Genomic DNA, 23,067 nt, shown 5'->3' with positions numbered 1-23,067 from the left:
TAACCAGGTTGGTGTGGTGGATGGGCAGAAAAAAAGTCTCCCAGGCAGTCTTGCATATATCCAACATCTTATTTACACTGGAACTTCAGTTACTTATACAAGTAGTCCTCACTTAACAACCAGTCACCTAACAACCATTCAAAGTTATGACAGACCCACCAAAAGCTACTTACAACCAGTTCTGGTCTTCCAGTGGCTGCGAAACCTCATCCCTCCACAGTCACATGACCGCATTTCAGGTGCTTGGCAACTGTCTCACCTTTACATCCAGTTGCAGCATTCTATAGTCAGGTGAACATGATTTACCATGTTTTTTGCCAGTTTCCCCCCATAGGAATACATTGATTCAATTAACAATCACAGAGTTTGCTTAAAACCCACAGCGTTTGCTTAACAACTGAGGCAAAAAAGGTCATAAAATCAGGTCCGGTCACATGGGTGCCTCAACTCACAATAGTCATGACAGAATTTCCAGGCTGTATTAAGTTGTAAGTAGAGGATCTGTATAGTCTTGGTTGCAGTTTCTTAGTATGCTAAGGGGAGGTAGAAATCAGACATTCCAAATTAAACACTGCATAGGTTACTTATTCATGTAATCCCAGCATTCCACTTTCATCTTTTCTAATCCTACGTCCAACCTAAGTACAAAGAAACTCACCAGCCACAGCACATCCAATGTTTATAGTGTGCAAGAGCCCAGCTCTAGCACTGCCATCTCAATTAAAGACATCCTGAAGAAAAAGCTATAAGGCCTTGAGAATTTGATCTATTTTCTATCATGGCTGACAAGAGTGCCATAGGTGAGGCATAGAGAGGCCTCATCATTATCATCATAATCATCAGAGTTGGAAGGGATCTTGGAGGTCTTCTAGTCCAACTCCCTGCTCAAGCAGGAAACCCTATACTAGGGGTAGACAACCTTGGCTCTTTTACGACTCGTGGACTTCAACTCCCAGAATTCCTGAGCCAGCTTGGCTCAGCTTGGAAACATCTCCCTTTCCCCTCAGCATGGCTGGCTCAGGAATACTGGGAGTTGAAGTCCACGAGTCATAAAAGAGCCAAGGTTGCCTACCCCTGCCCTATACTATTCCAGACAAATGGCTGTCCAGTCTCTTCTTAAAAGCCTCCAGTGATGGAGCACTCACAACTTTTGAAGGCAAGCCATTTCACTGGTTGATTGTTCTCACTGACAAGAAATTTCTCCTTAGTTCCAAGTTGCTTCTCTGCTTGGTTAGTTTCCATCCATTGCTTCTTGTCCTGCTTTCTGGTAATTTGGAAAATAAGTTGACCCCCTCTTCTTTGTGGAAACCTTAGTACAAGGCAGGTCCTTCTATCCATTCAGTGTCAAAACACCAGTAAATTGTTAACAGTTAGGAAAATATTCTACTATATTATTTTATCAGCTTCTCATCAAGATCTATGTTGGATCAATTCATCAGAGCCTTAACTTCATTCTTGGATTGTGGACTCTCTTTTTTGTTTTTAGCAGCACTACAAAGAATTGCTTTGATGTTTTAAACTTTAATCCTTACAGGTTTTAATTGCACTTGACAATCTTGCTGAACAAAATGTGGATGATGACATAATAGCCTTATTGAGATAAAACACTGAAGAGACAATCTTTTTTCCTAATCATTTTACTTTTGTAATTTTTTTTATTTGAAACTACATAAGATGATGAAGGAAAATGATGGAATAGAGGCTGTACATGAATATGAAATAATTCTGATTAAAGGCAGAAAGCATAATAGAGGGGAAAACTGTTTGAATCCAATGTTGTGGGTTTGTTACTCCATCTGAAGATATACAACAGTGAAGATTTGCATCTTCTCCAGTTGCAATTAACAATGGCAAAAGATTATCTAAGTAGTTCCTGTTCTCTTTTAAGGTAATTAAACAGATCAAACATATAATTTAAACAGCAATATCCTTTTAGCCAGCCAAAGATTTTACATCCAGAATTAAATACTAAGGCAACAGATTCAGAAGCAGCATTACAAAACCCCTGAACAACATTAACCTTAGCAGCAACATAAGGAAGGGACTTTGAATAAGTCAAACATTCAAAATGGATCTTTTATGAAAATGATTTCATATGAAAAAATGAAATGATTTTTCACACAAAATGGAAAAAAAATGCAATTTACTTCTGAACAGTCAAATGTGGAAGCTCCACAAATGCAGGCAGCTCATTTGATGCATCGGCAGCACCGTGATTCAAATGGATGGCATGCTAAGCAGGAGGTTAGCAAGCTCGTGTTTGAGACCCAAGAGCTGCCGTGGGGTGGGGATGAGCTCTGATCCTTCAGTCCAGCTCCTGCAAAAGACATGAAAGGAGCCTCCAATGGGACATTCCCCCAGGGCAGTGGTGATATTACCGGCTAATCCTTTCAACCCGGATGTGCCTTGGCGCTTCTGACTTGAGTGCAAAATTTGATGCATCCAGATAAGAACAATTTGACTGAAGTGGGGACCTGGACCTGGGTTTGTGCAACTGTAGAATCCACAAACTTCATGGAGCTCAAGCTCCAATTCATTAACCCTGCACGACATCTGAGGAAGAGATGGCCCAAGTATAATAATTAATCAATGAGAGTCTACAGAAGATATTTTCCACCATTCTTCTTCTGCCAGTATATCCACGTTTGCCAAATAAAGACAGCTCCCTGAACATAGTTCATGATTCCCATCTCTTTAATTCTCACTCTCCCTCTGTTTTCAGAGTCCTTAGAACAGGTACATGAAACAGAACTCTTCATCAATTAAAACTAATGAGGCTTGCAATCTAATTGTATGAAGGAGGGCCATGAAAAAATAAGAGACTTTTGTCTTTCATGTAATGGTATGTGGGACTGACACTGGGAGATAGGAGGAGGAGCAACAGTCTAATAAACAAAATTTGGCTAAAAAGGAGGGGGTGATGAAAGCATATCAGAAGGTCTCCTAGTTTTCAGGAGAGTAAAGCAAGGGAGGGGAGAGTTTCAGACTTGCAAGATGATCCATCCCAGAGGGATAGAATAAAGATCAAGTACTAGTACCATTTTTCCTGACAGTTAGAACAATTAATCAATGGAAAGTCTTGCCTCCAGAAATTGTGGTTGCTCTAACACTGGAGGTTTTTAAGAAGAGATTGGACAGCCATTTGTCTGAAATGGTATAGGGTTTCCTGCCAGTGCAAGCAGTTGGACTAGAACAGGGGTCCCCAACCTATGGTCTGCAGCCCGGTACCGGGCCATGGCCTGTTGGCCACCAGGCCCCTGGAATAGCTGACGAGCCCTGCCCCACTCAAGGTAGCACAGCCGCTTGGGTACTAGCAGCCCCATTTGCACATGCACAGGGAAGCTAAGTCCACCACCAATGTCACATGGGCGCCAGCGGTACACCAGCACACATGCCATGGGTGTGGGCTGCCCACTTGTGCACGCACACACACACACACACTAGCGCCGCTGTCATGCACACATCTGTTTATGCATGCATCGCAGATCTGCATGCGTACATTTTCCTGCTGCTCCCTTTCCTTCCGGGCTGCCAAGCCGGAAAGGTTGGGGAACTCTGGACTAGAAGACTTCCAAAGAGAGTTGCACCCTCTTTTGCAAACTTTTGCCATAGTTATTAAGCAGATCGCTGTAGTTGTTAGTGAATCATGCGGTCATTAAGCAAATCTGGCTTCCCCCTTTGACTCTGCCTCTCAGAAGTCAGCTGGGAAGGTCAGAAGTAGTCATCCCATGACCCGAGACATGACCGTGGGGAGGCTGCAGTGGCTGTAAGTGCAAGAACCAGTAATAAGTCACTTTTTTCAATGCTGCTGTAACTTCGAATGGTCACTGAATGAAATCGTTGCAAGTCGAGGACTATCTGTATACCATCTGAACTTAGGCTGCAATCTGATACACATTCCTTGGAAGCTTGCTTCTGAAGAGACAGAGTTTGCACTAGAATCTGTCAACTTACTGGTTAAGCACCAGGTGAGGGAATTAACTAACAATTATTATGCAGAATATTCTAATTATTTTACATATTGGGGTTAACCTTTTATCTAATTAAAAAACGTTTAGAAACCAAAGTAGGGAATTAAAAAAAAACCTAGTCATTCTTTTTCCTCTTTGCGTCTTATGAATTGGAAAGAAATTACGTACAGTATTCTCAAGAACTGTGACCCATATACAAGGAGGAACAGAACTTCTGGGAATACCATAGGATGCCTACGCTGGCTGTGGGGAAATGAATGTTATATTTCCCTCATTATGAGAAAAAGAGCCATCAGAAAGAACAAGTGAGCTACAGAACAAGAGCACCGTAATTTCCTGAAACAAGCAAAGCAATAATAGTGGAAAGCTGTTTTTCCCTTCTAGGCTCCCTCTCCTCTAGCAAACGGTCCAATAACAGCATAAAAAACAAAAGAAAATGAGAGACAGAGAATGAGAGAGTCAGGAGAGGGAGGGAGGGAGGGGGAGAGAGAATAGCTGATCTATATAAATGCAGAAATGTTCAGCAACGAAACCACCCATCTTCATAACTTAAATGTCTTTTTTTTCAACACTGTGCACTCTTTCCAACAATGCAATTATCCAAATTACCAGTGAGCAAGAAATTAGTGTCACTTTAACCCCCGTTGATAGGAAAGGAAACGATCCAGTAGACATATTCTATATGAGGGGTCCTTGGTGCTCTCTGAGCTTGCTTGTTTTCTTGCAGACGTTTCATTATCCAACTAGGTAGGATCATCAGTGCTAGTAGGGAGTGAGGTTTGCTCTCATTTCATATTCTGGTGGTCTGCCCTGTCAGCGTTGGTAGGAATGGGTTTGGTAGTACTTCGGTTGGATCGTTTACTGTTAGCTTATTTGGCAGTTCCTTTAGTGGGGTATTGTTTACTTCTTGTTTGTCGGTCTGATGTTAATCTTGGTGTCAATCACTGCTCCTCTGGGTGTTGATTGCTGGTCTTTTCCCCTTTTTGGCTTGTTGATTGTCTCTTTTGAATGGTATGTAGATGTCATTTATGTCTATGTGCCCATTGATGGCTGATTTGTCAGAGTGCCAGGTTTCCAAGAATTCCCTAGCATTTCGGGCTTGGCTTGGTCTAGGATGGTCAGTTTCCCAGCTGAAACTATGATTAAGTCTGTCTACATGTTGTGAAACTAAGGAGTTTCCATCATGTCTTCTGACTGCTAGTTAGTTCATGGATGCACTCTGCCAGTCTTCTGCCTGTTTGTTATACATAGTGCTGGTGCAGTCCTTACACTGTATGTTGTAAATGACTCCTGTTTTTTCTTCTTAAATACCAGAGATGAACATTTATTTTTAAAATTATTTTAGGCCTGCTTTAAATGTTATGCCATTGTTTTTAGTGCTTCTCTCTTCAAAATGGCAGGAAACCTATCAATTTTCATGGACCACAGTCAGACTTGAATCTGGGAACCTCTAAAAGGAAGTTTTCAGGTTAAAGAAGGCCTGCAGTTGCCCATTTCTGAGTTCAGCCTTGGTTTGTTTTAGACATGGCTTACTGAGTGAATTACCATTCACAAAACATAGTAACCTAAAACCAATAGAACCACATTATGGTTTAGAATGCTATGTGAACACAGCCTTTCAATGGCTTCATGGCAATCATATCCTCCCCTCAAAAATGTTTTGTGTTCCCAAACAGTTCAGGCAACTAAACAGAACACAGAGTCTCCCTCGTTCTCTCAAATAGGAGCTGCTTCTGGAGAGTTAATCAGAAAGGATCTAGGACAAATCGCCATGGCCAACTCACTACAGCCACATTGCTTTGGTCAGTTCGCCCCAGACAACTCATTGCAGAACAACAGGCATGGCCAACTTGCCAAGGTACAACTCGCCAAGGAACAATTCAATGCTATATTGTTTCATTCAATTATTTTTATTATTATTGGTGACCAGGTTTTCATTGAATTATTGTAAATAATATTGTAATTATTATTTCTGGATTGACTTTATTTTATTATGATTGGACACATTTCCATTGAAATTAATTTAACCTTTGCATTTGTTGAATTGTCCTGCAGTGAGTGGGCCATGGTGAGTTGTCCCATTCCAAATCAAAAAGAGGCAAGTTGCATAAGTAGGAAGATTTATTCCTTTCTCTCTCATAAAAAGATTCCATACCTAAGTTTTCCTGTGAGAGAAGCCCTGACTGGCACCAATAAAATGAAAAGTACAGGCAAACTGATGCCCTGAATCTGTCTTTCTGATTTAAGAGAAATTCATACAGCCACACTGACAAGTTAAGAGCATGGACAGAATTGCTCCTTGCAGAGTGATGCATCTGGTTTAGCAATTACCCAGCTGTAGTCATCCACACTGAATACTCTCTGAAATAACTTTTCAATTTGTCAGTTTAACTATGTGAATTGTTCCGCTCATCATTCCCGAGTCATATTCTTGCTTTTCCTGTATTCATTTTAGTACATGACTAAACCACTTCATGCAAAATGAAAATTAGGCAGCTACACCACAGCTACCCAGATGATTTTTTTTTGTAATGGAATCATAGAAGCAGGCTATTCCTTGCAATGCTTCGGCCCATCTAATGCTCAATGAAACACAAAACATGAACTCTGAATATAGGATCCTCAAGAAGGAGAAAGGATTAGTGCACTTTTGAGACATAGGAGATGATAATAGAGTGATTTCTGTAGAGCAGTGTTTCTCAATCTCTGCAATTTTAAGACGTATGAACTTCAACTCCCAGAATTCCCTGTCTAGCATGCACTGGCTAAGGAATTCTGGGAGTTGAAGTTCACACATCTTAAAAGTTCCAAGATTGAGAAATAATGCTGTAAATCAAATTTGTTCCAGCAACTGGAGTCTTATTTGCATCTTATTTGTTTTTCAACTCATACATAATCTAAGATTCCCCAGCTTCACTCCATGCACGTACTCTCAGTTCACTAAACATGATATGGCCTAGGCAATATGGAATTTATCCCACATGGAGCTTTATTTCAGCTTTTCAGAGATGAAATATGTGTGAAAACAACCCTTCATGTGTACAACTGAAGAAATATTTAATTGTTGGGCAAACTCTTAAAATTTGCTCTATATAGCACTAAACCTAGATGTCTCTTTAAATGAAAATATAAGGATAGTCTGCATGATTAATTTACCTAACTGGAGTAGAGCTATAGCAGAACAGTGCATAACCATGACTTCTTTATAGGTATGAAATTACTTGGACTAAGTGTAATCTGTACTCAGTGGGATGCTCACTAGAGAAACCAATTATGTTGGAAAAAGTTAGCAGTAAAAGGAAACCAGGCTGCCAAAGAACATGATGGCTGGACACCATCAAAGCTGACACCAGCCAGAGGATAGAGAAACTCAGAGAAACAGTGCAATATCGGAAGATGTGGAAAAACCTGCCCCATAGAATTGCCGAGTCAGACACAACTGAATGGATAACATCATCATCATCAAACTGGGATGCATCTTTTCTTCTGTATTGCACCAAGGGATAATGGGATTGCCTTGATTTTGGTATCACGTGATGTGTGAATCCAGCTGCCATGGTTCATAAAACATCATTTATGACTTAATGCATTGTGAAAACCAATTAACTGTGATTTATACTTAAATCTGTGTGACTGCAGTTGCTGACTTGTCAGTCAAACTACATCTTTTTGTCTCTAACTTGGAAAAATGGCAAAATATGATTAAGGCTTCCGTTGTGTTTGAACAAGGGTTGATAAAAACTCAAACATATAGTTCAAATAATGTGTTATGTTATACGTCTAACTATACCTTCTCCTCTATAGACCTTGCACAGCTGCAGACACAGTTTAGGTTTGATCAAATTCTTATTTTTAATGGGGAGGGAGGTTTGCATGTGTAAATCTGCTATAGAATGAATGACACTAATTCAGTGAAATACAGAGTGTGTGTGTGTGTGTGTGTGTGTGTGTGTGTCATAGATTTGCCTACCTTTTTTTTTAAAAAAAAGCACAAACATTATTCCTTATTTGATTTATATGGGCACCTCTCCAAATAGAGCATAAGGCAACATAGCAGCTTTGGAGCAAGATATAAAATACTTTAGAAATACAAACCCACTCACTCACACAGAAGATAGCAACAACCACCTGAGTGTTTTGCTTTATGAGAAAAAAAAACATGTCTAAGAACAAGCAATTCCTTTGTCTCCTTACAGTAGAGTCTCATAATATTTCTAACTGCTAGTTGTATTACTTTGTGTAATCTGAATCTCTAGGGCAGACATGTCAAACTCACGACGTCACTTGACGTCCCATGATGTATCAGAGCTTTTTCCTAATTGCCGGCAATGGAGTGAGCGCAGTTTCATCGTGACGTGTCCGGCCCGTGGGCCGGCAGTTTGACATCCCTGCTCTAGAGCATTATAAAGTACTCGTGAATAAATTTACACACAGCTCATCTTTCAAGTTTCATTGCCAACACTGGATTTTGCTTGTGTTTGCACTCAAGGTGTAGGCGAAATTGTCAGATGTTTTCTAAATAACTTGCATTTACTAACAATGGAAAGCATTTGGTGAGCACTTGCTTTGTGTCTTAGGTGACCTCTAAGCAAGTACATTTAAGGGGAGCATAAATAAGGTTATAAGAAAAAGGATTAAGATTTTTTTAGTAAAAAAAGAAATCAGAAATAGCTGGAACTAAGAAAGTCCAAATCTTCCACAATGATAAGTTAAGAAGCCTTGGGCACAGCCTAATACATCACTCTTACTTCTTTTTTTAACCCACTCGTTTCCCCTGCGGACCTCTCTCTTTATCCTCCTATCAAACTTGGTTACGGAGGGATTCTAAGCAAGAGGAAGTTAATCTTTTGCCAGTTTTCTATTTAGATTGCAGTGAGCTAAGTAATCAAGAGAGATGCTAAGAACAACAGTAAGTAAAAAATGGTCCTGCCAAGCAAAGTTCTAACATATTCCCCACAAAACCCAACAGCTAGAAGTCCAGGAAAAAAACTGATTTTGCAGAAATGTTGTATTCACAGCGTCCTATTTCATGGATACATAATACCTGATACAAATACCTTCTACCAAAGCAATTCTGTCAATTTATTTCAAAGAAGAAAGGTACTGTTTAATTCCCTTGCAATACGTGAGTGGATTAATACTGATGTTAGTTGTCTGGATTGCCATGTTGTTTATTTCTCTTGCTGCATTTCTATTTATTTGTTGTGTTTAGATTATTTTTACATAGTAGGCCACCCAACATCAGGGTGGAATTGGGTTCTGCCAAAGTTCACTTAAATGGATAAATAAATAATCACTTCCGCCTCATTAAACCTCTTTGATTCCAAATCACATCACCAAAATTCAGCTGTCAAATTTTGAAGAAAATTTGGAGGAGAAATTAACTTAAAACTTAATTTGTTTGCTTTAAATTCCAGAAAAAGGAAGAGCTGGTTGGAGGTTCCTTCTCCCTAATTTATCAAGATTTCTTGAATAATCTGCAATTATTTGGGGTAATCCATTAAGGCATAAATCATGGTTTTAAAACACAGTGTCTAGCACAGGGGTAGGCAACTTTGGCTCTTTTATGACTCGTGGACTTCAACTCCCAGAATTCCTGAGCCAGCATGGCTCAGCTTGGAAACCTCTCCCTTTCCCCTCAGCATGGCTGGCTCAGGAATACTGGGAGTTGAAGTCCACGAGTCATAAAAGAGCCAAGGTTGCCTACCCCTGGTCTAGAGTCATACAGTATACTAGGGCAGCATGAACGAGCATGGTTTAGCATTAGTCAAGTGTCTGTCTAACCAAAATCTTCCATAAAAAGAACATACTACATGTGTTTGAAACGCAAATGTAAACTTCAGTGTGGAGAAAAGTTTATGTACCTTAAATGCTACAAAACAATGTAGACAAAGGACAAACATCACAAATGCGAGGATCAGGGTAGCAAAATTCCTCAGATCCCAAATTGATTCAACCAGAGGAATACTCCCAACCTGCCAGTCATAGCACAGCGTAATCGGGGCTAGTAGAAGCCAGGCATTGAAGGCCAGGAGGTAGGAATAAGTAAGAAACCTGCAAAAACAAATACACAATTAAACAATCTGCATGTTTCTTCAGTGGAAGGCAGAAAGTTCAATAGGGCCATGCAATACTTCAGATTCAGCCCCCCAAAACTGATTCCAAGTATGCACTACCTGATGGGGGGTGGAAGGGGAGGGAAGAGACACAAATGCTTTAAAATGTTGCAGAGAGATGCTGCAGATTGTCCCATCTGATGGCCACAATTGGGCCAGAACTTCCATCACTAAGCTAAGCAGTCATTAAGGGAGCCACAAATGATTTTACAATCTTTCTGCTGCAGTCATTAAACAAATCACACAGTCATTAAGTGACTCCAGCTTCCCCCGTTAACTTTGCTTGTCAATGGAAAAGTCGCAAATGACTACATGATCCCGGGATGCTGCAATCATCATAAATACATGCTGGTTACCAAGAACCCAAATAGTGATGGCATGACTGTTGGGACGCTGAAATGGTCATAAGCGGAAGGACCACTCATAAGTCACCACTTTCAACGATGTCTTAACTTTGAAGGGTTGCTAAATGAGTGGTCACAAATCAAGGATTAACTGTATGTTCAGGATCCTGCATGTTCCAAAATTTTTAGGAGACTGGCTCCAAAGAATGCCTAGCCCTACTGTTCAGGTTCTAAGCACATACTGACTGAGTTAATGTTAATCATGGGGTACTGGATCCGTCCCAATGCCTGCGTTCATATACTATGCTAAGTCAAGCACATGACAGCTTAGCATACTGTAGACCTACATCACATTGAGCTTCTTGGAGAAAATACATGGTATGCGCATAAAGAAAGTGTGAAAACATATTATTCATACATTATTTTTCTTTAAATTTAAAACTTAAGGTATACAGTGATTTTAAAATACTTTTTTATAAAAATATTAGCCAACATAGGGATAAGAATCACCACAGGGGAGATCTCAGAGAAATAATAAACAATAGATACCACAATTACAATTACAATACAATCCAAAGCTATTCTAAGGTAATAGAAACCGTATATTTACACAGGGGGCCTCTTGCCCCATTCATACAGGACAGACAGGACAGTGGTGGGAGAGGCAATTCATCATGACACATGTGTATCTTGAGTTCTTCAGCAACCCAGGTCTTGGGTTCCTTCTTCCCATTCAGCACTGGAAATGGTGCCAGAGCACATAAATATTGGATGTTTTCCTTATGGGCTAGCTAGGCTACTTATGTTTTATATTAAAAACCAATTTCATATGGTGTGGTAATATAGTATATGCAAACTGAAGAGGAAGCAAAGATTGCAGTGTTAATCCCAGCAACACACGGGAAACATTACAGGAACCAGGTAATCAGAGAAAGTCTCCTATGTAATTAAAACTTTTAAATATAGTTGAGACAGCGCTATATTATGTGAAACCAGCAAGTGTCTGAGTTCTGCAAATGTTCTTATGTACTCATCATATAAATATAAAAACACGATATCCAGAGTTTCTCTTCTTTCCGTTGTTTGTGAAAAGTGATATTAGATTTGTTCAATACTTTATACATCTTCCCAGAAATTGTACTTAATAAAAACATGAAAAATATAGATATCAACTCAATGCCTTTTCATTGTTTTGTTGGGTCTTGGGACCTCTTAAATTCCTCTCATACCATCTGTCAACTTCTGTTGATTGACTTATTTCCCAGATTCTAAAACATTCATCACACGCTGTTCATAACTGTCTGGTTCACGTCTCAGCTCATCACAACAGGAAATTTCTTGATTACATTACTTTTTGCCAAATAATGAAAGTTCTTGTTAAATTTCAACAATTTAGAATTTATTTGCCAAACATTACAGTAGGAACCAAAGAAAGCTCATATTGATTCACTGCAAGCCTGTTTGAAAACTCATGAATTCTATTTGTGAACTACCTTCCTGTTTTAATTGTGGTGGATCAAAATCTAAGATTGTCTACAACAAGGGTACTAAACCGAGAGCCAGAGAACCAAGACCCTAAGAATTACTACATGAGGCTTTCCTTAGTGCCTCTTCCATTGCTTTGCAAAACATATTGAAGACTTGAAGCATATCTTCATGGCTAATGCATTTGGTATCACTGATATAAGCAACCTAAGGAAAAAAACACAATAAATTGAGGTCTGCTAAGGACACAGAGCTATAATTGGATATGGAAAATAACAAATGCATGTTTGAAAATGAATATAAAATCTGTACATACTCCCACCTGCCTCTGGACAAGAAACACAAAAAAAACTAATTACTATAGAGAGAATAATATAGAGAAAAGCTTTATAATAGCTTCCAGCACAGGCGGTTTTCCTGGGATGATCTACAGATACTTGAGAAATTTGACTGCTGGATTACATATTCCAGAGATGCAGGTCTAATCTAATTGGACGCTGCTTTTTTCTGTTTGTAAAAAGATAAGTCGTGCCTGGCTCTAGAGCAGGGGTGTCAAACTCAATTTCATTGAGGGCCGCATCAGCATTGCGGTTGCCCTCAGGGGGCCGGGTGGGTATGGCCAGGGTGGGCGTGGCCTACTGGGTGGGCGTGGCTAAAGTGTGTATGGCCTACTGGATGGGCATGGCCAGCTATACATCATTCGAATCAAGGGTGCCTATGGGGGCCTGGGCAGGAGTGGGACAATCTGAGGGTCTCTGGCAGGAGGAGGGTCTCTGGGCCAGGGCCAAGGCAGTGGGGGCTGTTCTCTCACTGTTTCCAGGATGGCTTCACGGGCCACATGAAACCACTTCGCGGGCCAGATCCGGCCCCCGGGCCTTGTGTTTGACATGTCTGCTCTAGAGCATGGTGCTTATCTCCAGGTTTCTTGGCTGAGGGAGCCAGCAATTGTCTGAAGACACTTCTGTGGTCATGTGGCCAGCATGGCTATACGCTGAAGGCACACGGAACACTGTTACTTTCCCACTGGAGTGGTACCTATTAATCTACTCGCATTTGCATCCTTTCAAGCTGCTAAGTGGGCAGAAGCTGAGGGAAGGACAGGAGCTCACCCCATTGCACAGAGCTTGGGTCTTGAACCCAGCCTGTCAGCTCTCCAGGTGACAAGCTCAATATCTTTATTGGCTGGAAAACATTACCCAAATATTTCTAGAGCCTTTGAACAAATATCCTGAAATCTGTACTGATAGAGACTCCAGGGAGTCCTCGACTTTCAATCATTCTTTTAGCGAACATTTATACAGCAGCACTGAAAAGGTAACGTAGCATCAGTTCTTACATTTACAACCATCGCAAAATCCCATCGTCTCATGATCAAAATTTCAGCTCTTGGCAATGGGCAATGCGTCAAGCAATCAGCCATTGGCAACTTTGCTAGCTGGTTTCTGACAAGTGAAGTCAACAGGGGAAGCTGGATCCACTCACTTGATTGCTACAGTAGTTTACTTAACAACTGTAGCAAAAAAATAATAATCATAAAATCAAGTTTGACTCACTTAACAATTATGGAAATTATGGCCCCAACTGTGGTCCCAGAAGGGACGCACAAAGGACACACAAAAATGAAAAAAGAGGTAACAATTGTAACCACTTGAAAAAAGACATGTATTAGAATGTTTTGATTTCAGAAATGTTTTTAAAGAAAAGCTTAGTGTTTTAAAATGGGTGAAAAAAGGTATTTTTTCCCCTTTAAGGTAAAGGAAACTGAAAGAATACAGTGAATTTTGTTAATATAAATGATGATAGTTTATAAAGATTATTAAGCATAATATTATTTCAAGAATGGAAATGGTTAAATTGATTATTCTATTCAAAGAGAAGAATATACAATATTTATGTTTTTTTATTTGGTTATCACTTCTGGATTTTGTGCCTGTGATTAAAAAAATGAAACTTTGACTTTGGTTATGCTGATTAGATAAGATTTGTTATAGAAATGGCTAGTTATATACTAGTGTATAAAAGTAAAAACTTGGGGCTGTAATGTTGTTATCTTGTACTGTGCTAAAAAGAGTCAGAAGTCAATGCCTTTTTCTTTCTTCCCTTGTACTTCATATTTTCTTTCCCCTTTTCTTTTTTCTTCCCTTAATTTCCTATTTTTTTTCTTCGTATTTTATACATTGATAAAACAATAAGAGCGTAAGATTAAAAAAAAGAGAGATCCTGTGTACATTATGGATCCCTTGCAAAAGGTTTGCACTGCTCTGACACATCCCATCTGTGTGTTTGTGTGCCTATATGCAGATTAACAGAACAATATACCAGTGCAGATATACCCGCATCTACATACACATACAGGAGAAGCTATGATGATTAACTTTTGCAAATGATTTATTTGACCAAGGCAAGTATGCCAGCAATACCAAGGAAGAGAAAGCTGGGTTATCTAAGCAGTGTCTCAACATAAACCAACTCAGCTAAGATAGAAAGCCCATAAATAACAGAACTTGGTTACAATTGCAGCCACAGTGCTTTATAACCTTATTATAAAGTGCTTTATCAGACGCAGTTGATTTAGAGCCTACGCAAAAGATAAAAGCACCGCTGAGGAAAAAAAGCTCTCAGTGTTAAGTAGCAAAGAATATTATTCTGACTGAAAGCCATTACAGTAGTCTTCCTGTGTTAGGTAGCGTTAAGATTCTGTTGGTTATCTAAGAAAGGAAACACGTGGATCTTTAATGATGATGATAACTTTATTGTCACTTTGAATGTACACCAATCGGCATACATCAAAATGAAATTTCGTTGCATACAGCTCTCAAAGGGTCACCACCTCCGATATATGCTTCTTGTTCATGGCCCGCTCAAATTTCACATTGTCCATTTTAGTCTCTAGGGAGTGAACGATGGCACACAGGACAGATGGAAATGGGGCTCCATGTGGATTAGCCCTCAAATTTGCTTGTATTCTGACAACTTCGCCTTCTTTCCTTATTCTGATCCTGACTCTTCCACCTTTTCCTTAAAGAGGCCTTGCTTCTTTTCGGAAGGAGATATCAGGATAAACCTGTTCAAATCAGGTCAAAGAACTCAGAATACTGAAGGTTTGCATTGCAATGCCTTCTGTCCTCCAGAGATGGGACTTCAATTGTATTCTCAGGATTAGCCTGGAAAAAGGCTTCCCCGTGATCATTTTCACAGAGTGCGAATTTAAAACATGATAGCTTAGCATGGATTTTCCTCTTCTTTCATAGAAATGCCTAATTTAAACAAAGGACCCAATAGGACCATCCCCTAAAACAGCCTTTTGAGAGGAATCCTAACAGGTATTTAACAAAACCAGCAGTTGCATGGTTTTAATGTGAAGAATTATTACCTGGGGATAATACACTAGGCAATTTTCTGAAGCTGCAAGAGTTACCTGTGGTAATGGAACTTAAGCTACTACAAATTTGAGGCAAAGAAAGAAAACAAAAGATAGGGAAAAGATCAGGGGGAAAAACCTGCAAAGATGTGTTGCTTCTTCTCAAGAGATCCAATTTCCAAAATCTCTTGGGTATTTTGACATACATTGCTTCCTCTTTTAAGTTTACAAATGCCTGCCCTAAATTTGGGGAAAAATTGTTTATGTTCTAGCTTCCTCCCTTGCTGCAGCAATCATAGCTTAACTGCCTTGCTGGCTTGCTCTGAAGAGGGCAAATAACTCTGCTTTTTATTCTCTGAATTCCATGGGGAGATGGTGGTGCACAATCCCACCAATATACAGCAAAGCATTTATTAAGCATTTATCCAAGCTGATAGTACTTATATGTCTTGTATCACTTAGCAGGGACAGCACCCAGATGGTCTTTTCAAATCCTGGTAAATAAGCAGGATGGATCCTGATTAATATTTGGATGGCCTTGAACATCAGATCTGTACTTTGCAAAGCTTACTAAATATTCTGCATAATCAAAGTCTTTGAACTAGGCTTTCCCCCCCATATTAAATTCTCCTGTGAATGAGAAAGTCCACTTTTCTAATAAATCTTTTTCTGAGGACATTCAGAGTATGCTCTTAAAACACCACCAGGCTAAAAAGATTTGGGGATCTCTGATTTATATAAAACATCCAAGAATCCCCAAAATAAAGATTGATAAAATCAATAATGTGATATAGAGGATTACACAGCCCATTCTTGAAGGCTAAATTGGAATGAAACAAACAGATAATTGCAGTAGGAGCAGGTGGCTGATAATCACATTTAACACATTATGAAAATATACTAGTGTAATTATGAATTTCAAAGCATTCAAGATATATTTTGGAACTGGCACTATTCACATGCAAAAGTCTCCAAATGTCACCTTTGGGAGAGTTCCTGAAATATTTACACTGAGATGATTTAATGGCAATGAGCTTAAACTCCTAGGAATAACAGAACTGCTGAGTTCATTTTAATATATCCACTTTTTGAGGAGAAAAGTGACAAGGCATATAGACTACATTTGGTTTATATTTGTTTTATATTGAAAAAGAAGTAAATCCCAATTGAGTACCTTGTAAGAAGATACGGTGAGAATGAAGCTGGATTGTCCTGCTCTGAAAAGGCTGGCATGGAACCTCCCATTATCCATAGGCGAAAATACATAAGTAGGATCCCCTTCAGATAAGAAGAGTAAATTCTTGGATTATTAGAGAGAAACCCAATTGTATATGGCCAGAAAACCTAAATCTATTACAACACTTCATTGTTACTGGTTACCCCATTGCATCACCAGTATCAAGTGATAAGCTATCATTCCAAACTTAAATGGCGATTCTTTATTATTTCCAAAATAGAAAAATGGGGGTGGGGTGGGGTGGAGAAGAGAATAATTTGAAGGTTGGTTAATCATTGAAAAACTGCCAAGTAATCTTACATATATTTTATTGGGTGAATTAATGAGCTGTTTCTAGAGTGGAGCAAAGTTTGATCAGCTAGCAAAAGGAACTTCTACCTGAGCTTCCGTTAATCAAAAAAGATTTGTGATGCTGAAAGTATCTTCATCTTAACCTGTTCTAATCAGCATGTCTTTGAGTTATGACAGTCCTGCTGAATTCGTTTATTCTTCACACTCAGGTACTAATAGAACATAATTCAACTGAAGACATTCAAGAAGCAAGAAAATGATTTATAGCAATACTTACATAGGTAAGTACCAAGGCAGCCCTCTTTAAAAAAGGTCTTGTGGAGTATAAGAATTTCTGCTTGTTACTCTCTGTCAGGTAACTAAAACACAGCAGAAGAAAAAGAAGATTATGATTTTTATAAGTTTCAGAATTCGTGGACATTAATACTTTGCTAATTTATTTATAGAGTGGTTTTTCCACTGACGAATGTAAGATATTCACAGTTTAAAATAATGGCTCTCAGGCCAATATCAAGGAACATAAGTAGAAAAAAAAAGTAGGCTTCATTATCATAGCAACACATAAGACAATTCTCAAAGTATGAAGGAGTCAAACAGCAATTAGTAACAGCCAGATTGCTGAGTGCTCTTGCTTCTCACTTCTTAAGCATTCATAGTATATCTCTGAATCTTTAGGCAGAACCAGCAGTCATATAAGTAATATCTATAGTTCAACAGTGCATATCACATGGGCTAGATTTATGTTTTCACTCAATAATTTGTATTTTATATTTTGATAAACTAATAAAAATATATTATAAAAAAATAATTGAAGTGTATTCTTCAGAAGGGCCAGAAGGCCCCAGAAGTGAGTAAACACTGTAAACTCCTTGGCCCTTTATGCCATATGCTCAATAAATAAATAATAATCCTGTTTCTTCAAAGTCTAACAAAGAATATCATAGGAAATACCATGGCTTGCAAAATTCTGATCTTTGTTGTTGAACTGGAGAAGAAATTATATGTGCACAAGACTCTATCAAGATCTGAGATGTTCCAGGTCAAGTCAGGAATGGATCGAGAATTCTTTGAAAGTGTTTGTATTCCCTTTGGCCACCGAATGGTTATGGGAGAGAACACCTTGGTCCAATGAACAACTGCCAAATGCTCATGACATGACGTATGGGGTAACCTAGCAATCAGACTGAAGCAATCCAGCATGATGTATAAAAAGAATGCTGGAAGGAAATAAAAAAACAAAGTTCCATCTTCCACTCCATTAAAGTTCCTCTCAAACTGCACTGTCAGGGGACTTTCCATGTCCTTTTGTCACCTGGCCAATCCAAAGAAGAATCTCAAATATATGCGAGATTTGAATGACAGAGAAATAAAGAGAAAAAAATGTAATATGTTTATGTTGCTAAAATAAAGCTTTTAAATTTTACTGGTAGTCTCCTGGAATTATAAGGTAGCATACCGTGAATTTATTCTGATGCTGGACAAATGATTCCTGATTCTATAAAAACACTCAGATTCCTTTTCAATGAATCAATATTTAAGCATCATATTACAGTACATGTTTGCATTTGATCCTGGCATCTTTGTCAAGTATCTCATTAGACTGAAATGCTCTTAACGTACAAAATTCAAAAGTCTGCTTTTGTCAGGCAATCAATAGCTCCCATTTTAAGATTATTTCTAGCAAGTCTTACTATTTTGGGTGCAGAATTATTAGAGGAATCAATCTGAACAGATCCTTCTCCACCATTTCTCCTCTGTGTGCTTTTTAAATGGGCACCCAAAATAAACTGTATTCTGTAAAACCTTACACATTTTTATGACTTAAGCAACCAGAATAATAATAGAGTTGAAAGTGGTCTTAGAGGTCTTCTAGTCCAACCCCCTGCTCAGGCAGGAAACTCTATACAGGGTTGGACAGACTGGCTGTCCAATCTCTTCTTAATAATTTCCAGTGTTGGAACACCCACAACTTCTGGAGACAAATTATTCCACTGGTTAATTGTCTCACTGTCAGGAAATTTCTCCTTAGTTCTAGGCTTTTTCTCTTACAAGAACTAATTCCAGCAAGGACTACTCTATCCTATCAGAATTGCAGGTGGAAAAAGAACAAAGTGAGTCCCAAAGGTGCTTTTTCATGAGCAACTGGACTTTCTTTTCTTTGAAGATGTTTCGCTTCTCATCTAAAAAGCTTTTTCAGCTCTGAGTGGATGGTGGGGAACGGAAGGATTTATACTCCTGGCAGACAGCTGGTCATTTGCATTCTTTTAGAGAGTCTTTGAGACCAACTGGAGGTTTATCTGTGTCATCTGTGTCATATAAATCCTTCCATTCCCCACCATCCAGTCAGAGCTGAAGAAGCTTCTTGGACGAGAATAAAACGTCTTCAAAGAAAAAACAAGAAAGTCTAGTTGCCTCGTGAAAAAGCACCTTTGGGATATGTATGACCTGGAATGACTGAGAATCTCCATAGACATTGAACAAAGTGAATGAGAAACATTGCAAAATGTTCTCCCCCATCAATGGCATCATTTATTCTAGTTGAGAATGTACCATGAAATGCTCTCTGTCACTTCTGTCAAACTTGTCCCCTTTTTAAGCACCAGGTAGCTCCTTAAGTTCTCTACAAATACATGAGAGGGGGATACAACCTTGCAATCTCTGCCCTACAGATTTTGCAATCTACAAATAAATACCTTGGGTGTTTCCAGAAACCCAGCCTAGTGTCCTGGTTACTTTGAATGGCATATTTACTAGGTGAAGCTCACTATCTCCTTGAAAATGTAAGTATTTTCTATGAATCAGGCACTTGAAGCAGAGATCAAGTGTGGCAGATGATTGTCTCTCTGAAGAGGAAATTACATCCGGCCTTCACTAACCTGGAGCATCCACATGGAAATCCAGTGTCTTAAGATTTAGTGAGTCAATCCCTGGCATGATCCACACGAGCACTGCTGCTTTCTTACTGCCGTCTCCTCAGCAGCAACCAGAGGAAGTCTTTTGAAAATCCTTCTCAGAAATCTCGGACTTTCAAAAAATGCAGCAACTGAACTTGTTAAAAATCTCCACTGGGGCCAATGGACGTTTGGTAATAAAAGTAATTGTGTGTGAGGTAGAGAGTTAGACTGGAGTCTAGGTAGCAGGTAAAGAAGGCTGGGAAAGTATTTCCCCTTATAGCTTGCTCTGAGTCTCTTTCATGGAAAAAGTAGGATGTATAGCACAAGCCTTTGTGATAGGCAGGCAAGATACTGCATCTGTGTCAGGTAGATTTACGTCATACTATACACACAAAAGGGATGCGGTGGCTCAGTGGGTTAGGACTCCAAGCTTGTCGATCTGAAGGTCGGCAGTTTGGCGGGTCGAATCCCGAGTGCCGCGTAACAGAGTGAGCACCTGTTACTCATCCCAGCTTCTGCCAACCTAGCAGTTCGAAAGCACGTAAAAATGCAAGTAGAAAAATAGGGACCACTACGGTGGGAAGGTAACAGCGTTTCATGCGCCTTTGGTGTCTAGTCATGCTGGCCACATGACCATGGAGACGTCCTCGGACAAGCGCTGGCTCTTCGGCTTTGAAACAGAGATGAGCACCAGCCCCTAGAGTTGGAAACGACTAGCACGCATGTGCGGGGGAACCTTTACCTTTACCTTTTATACACACAAAGAATCCTGGTCGTCTTGTATTTTACCTGTATTTTGGTTTTCTCTCTGACATCTAGTCTCTAGTACTGAGACCTAGGCTGCTCCCCATACAGGTAATCCTTGAATTACAACTGTTCATTTAGTGACTGCTAGAAGTTACAACGACACGGAAAATAGCGATTTATGACCATTTTTCAGTGTTACAACCTTTGCATCATCCCCATGTGATCATGTGGTTCAGATGCTTTCCAATTTGTTCAAACTTATGAACATTGCAACGTCCCAGAGTCATGTGATCCTCTTTCGCAACCTTCTGACAGGCAAAGTCAATGGGGAAGCCAGATTCTCTTAACAACCAGGTTAATAAATTATCAACTGTTAAAGTGATTCACTTAACAACTTTGGCAAGAAATGTCATAAAATGGGGCAAAACTCACTTAACAAATGTCTCACTTAACAACAGAAATTTTGGGTTCAACTGAGGTTGTAAGTCAAGGACTACTGTAGCTGTATTTTAGTGTCTCTAATTCACAGCTAATTCACAGATAAGCATTGCAAAAATATTTAATTGGTCTTCATAACAACATGGTAAGTACTTCTACGATGAACAATTCATTAAGGAATACTTTTAAAAAATCCTTAAAAAGGAATTTCAAAAGAGTTAAAAAAAAGAAACTTATACTTCTACAAATTACCCCTTGTCAGAATCACTAAGAGATGCTTAATAAGCCAATAACTTCTCTGATACACTTGAATCATTACACAGACATAGACAAACATGGAGACATACAAAAAACAAGGAGATTTCAAACACAAGGGGACATATATGAAGATGTGTAGCTTTCTTGAAAAGATTACCCCAAAATGGTGGTAGTGATTATTGCTTCAAGGACTAATTTTATTACCAAAGACACCCGGGAAGATAGCCAAATAAAATTCAAGACCTTGTGTCTTGAATCTTACAATGGTGTTAAAAGTTTCTGGTCTGCCTAGAATTGCGTAAATCAGCATCTTGGACAAAAAGAAACCTTATCTTTGTCAAGATGAAAAGTAAGAAGCCTATAAAGAAAGTGGGATCGTCGCAATCAAACCCCTATTAGTCAGAGAGTATCAGACTCTGAACTTAAAATCTTGCTACTCATGGGGGGGAGTTGAGAAAACGGTACAGGTAATCCTTGACTTACGACCACAAATCAGCCCCAAATTTCTGTTGCTAAGTGAGACTTTTGTTAAGTGAGTTTTGCTTCATTTTACTGTGACTTTCTTTGTCACAGTTTTTAAGTGAATTACTTCAATTGTTAAATTAATAACATGGTTGGCTTCCCCATTGACTTTGCTTATCAAAAGATCACAAAAGATGATCACATGATCCCAGGACAATGCAACCATCATAAATATGAGTCAATTGCCAAACATCTGAATTTGATCATGTGACCATGGGGATGCTGCAAACAGCCATAAGTGTGAAAAACTGTCATAAGTCACTTTTTTCATTGCCATTGTAACTTCAAACAGTCACTAAACGAACTGTTTTAAGTCGAGGACTACCTATAACTGATTTCATGGGTTTCCAAAAGCAGCAAACTGGCCAAATTATATCTTCAGTTCATTCTTTGAAGCCGGAACCTGAACTCCTACTTCAAATTCCTGTCTGCTCCGGTCTTTATAAACCAGAATTTGTGAACATGGTAACTAGAGATAGTTTGCAAACAAGCCAAATAAAAAAGATCAAAGCTTAACAATGGTTAAACTAGACAACACCAGCTTGGTAGGATGTTAAGCCATCACAGCCTTGAATTCTAACACAAGAAACAGAGCAAAATACAATCTCTATCTACAACGTTATGTACAACTAATCCAAGCTGATCAAAAGGCAAAAAAATTTTTTCCATTTTCAAAAGGGGGATAAAAGATGGGCTGTTTTATCATCTATTTATAATCTGATATCTGTTAAGACAACGAGGCCACAAGGTAAGTGCTACATTCAGAAAATTATGAAAAGCAATATAAGTAATCAACATTCTGGAGGAATCCTGGGGCTTCAAGAAAAATATAATGGTTGAGAGATATCCATTCTCTATTTACATGATACTGAGAGAAAGAGAATGCAACAGTGATACCACAACACTGAAGATTCTGGAATCTATATGTAATTTTGGAAACATAAAGGTACAGAATTTTGCATAGTATACGAGACTCTGAACTTTCAGAAAGAGACTTCTAAGAGTGAGAAAAAGATCTTAAAATGTCACCAAATCAGCAAGAGCAGCGCTCTGCAAAAGGAGGATAGTACTGTTCACATGGTCCAAATAATAGTTTTTTGAATAAACAATAATTTGATAGGCTTGCACAACACAGCAAACCATAAACCATGGAATAAGTAATACAGCAAGATAAAAACAATAGTCTCATGTGTGAACCTAACCAGGATGAAATTGTGGGAGTCTACAAAACAACTTAGATCTGATTTTCACAATCAGGCTTTATTGCGAGATTTGAGAATTTTCACAGGAGTATTAATTTAATTTGATGCCATGGGGTTTTGTGGGGGGGAAAGGGTTGTTTTGTCACCTCAAGCTCAAAGAAAAATAGTGTGAATATTTTTAATAGCTTATTTTGAGCAAGT

The 23,067-nt window shown here is 39.0% G+C and overlaps 1 protein-coding gene across 1 annotated transcript in view; it reads right to left on the bottom strand.

Moving 5' to 3' along the window:
• The window catches only part of TMTC1 (transmembrane O-mannosyltransferase targeting cadherins 1), a 153,013-nt gene that overhangs the window by 75,890 nt on the left and 54,056 nt on the right, over positions 1-23,067 (bottom strand). The window contains exons 6-8 of the mRNA XM_081330245.1: positions 17,083-17,164; positions 16,452-16,555; positions 9,836-10,025 (exon numbers count right to left, since the gene is read on the bottom strand). Of these exons, the coding sequence (XP_081186371.1) occupies positions 9,836-10,025; positions 16,452-16,555; positions 17,083-17,164 (376 nt within the window). The remainder of the gene's footprint in view (positions 1-9,835; positions 10,026-16,451; positions 16,556-17,082; positions 17,165-23,067) is intronic.

Source organism: Vipera berus (assembly GCF_964194415.1).
Source record: "Vipera berus genome assembly, chromosome: 6".
Classification (NCBI taxonomy): Eukaryota; Metazoa; Chordata; class Lepidosauria; order Squamata; family Viperidae; genus Vipera; species Vipera berus.
Note: the sequence above shows the minus strand (reverse complement) of the source record. Positions and strands in the feature narration are given on the sequence as shown.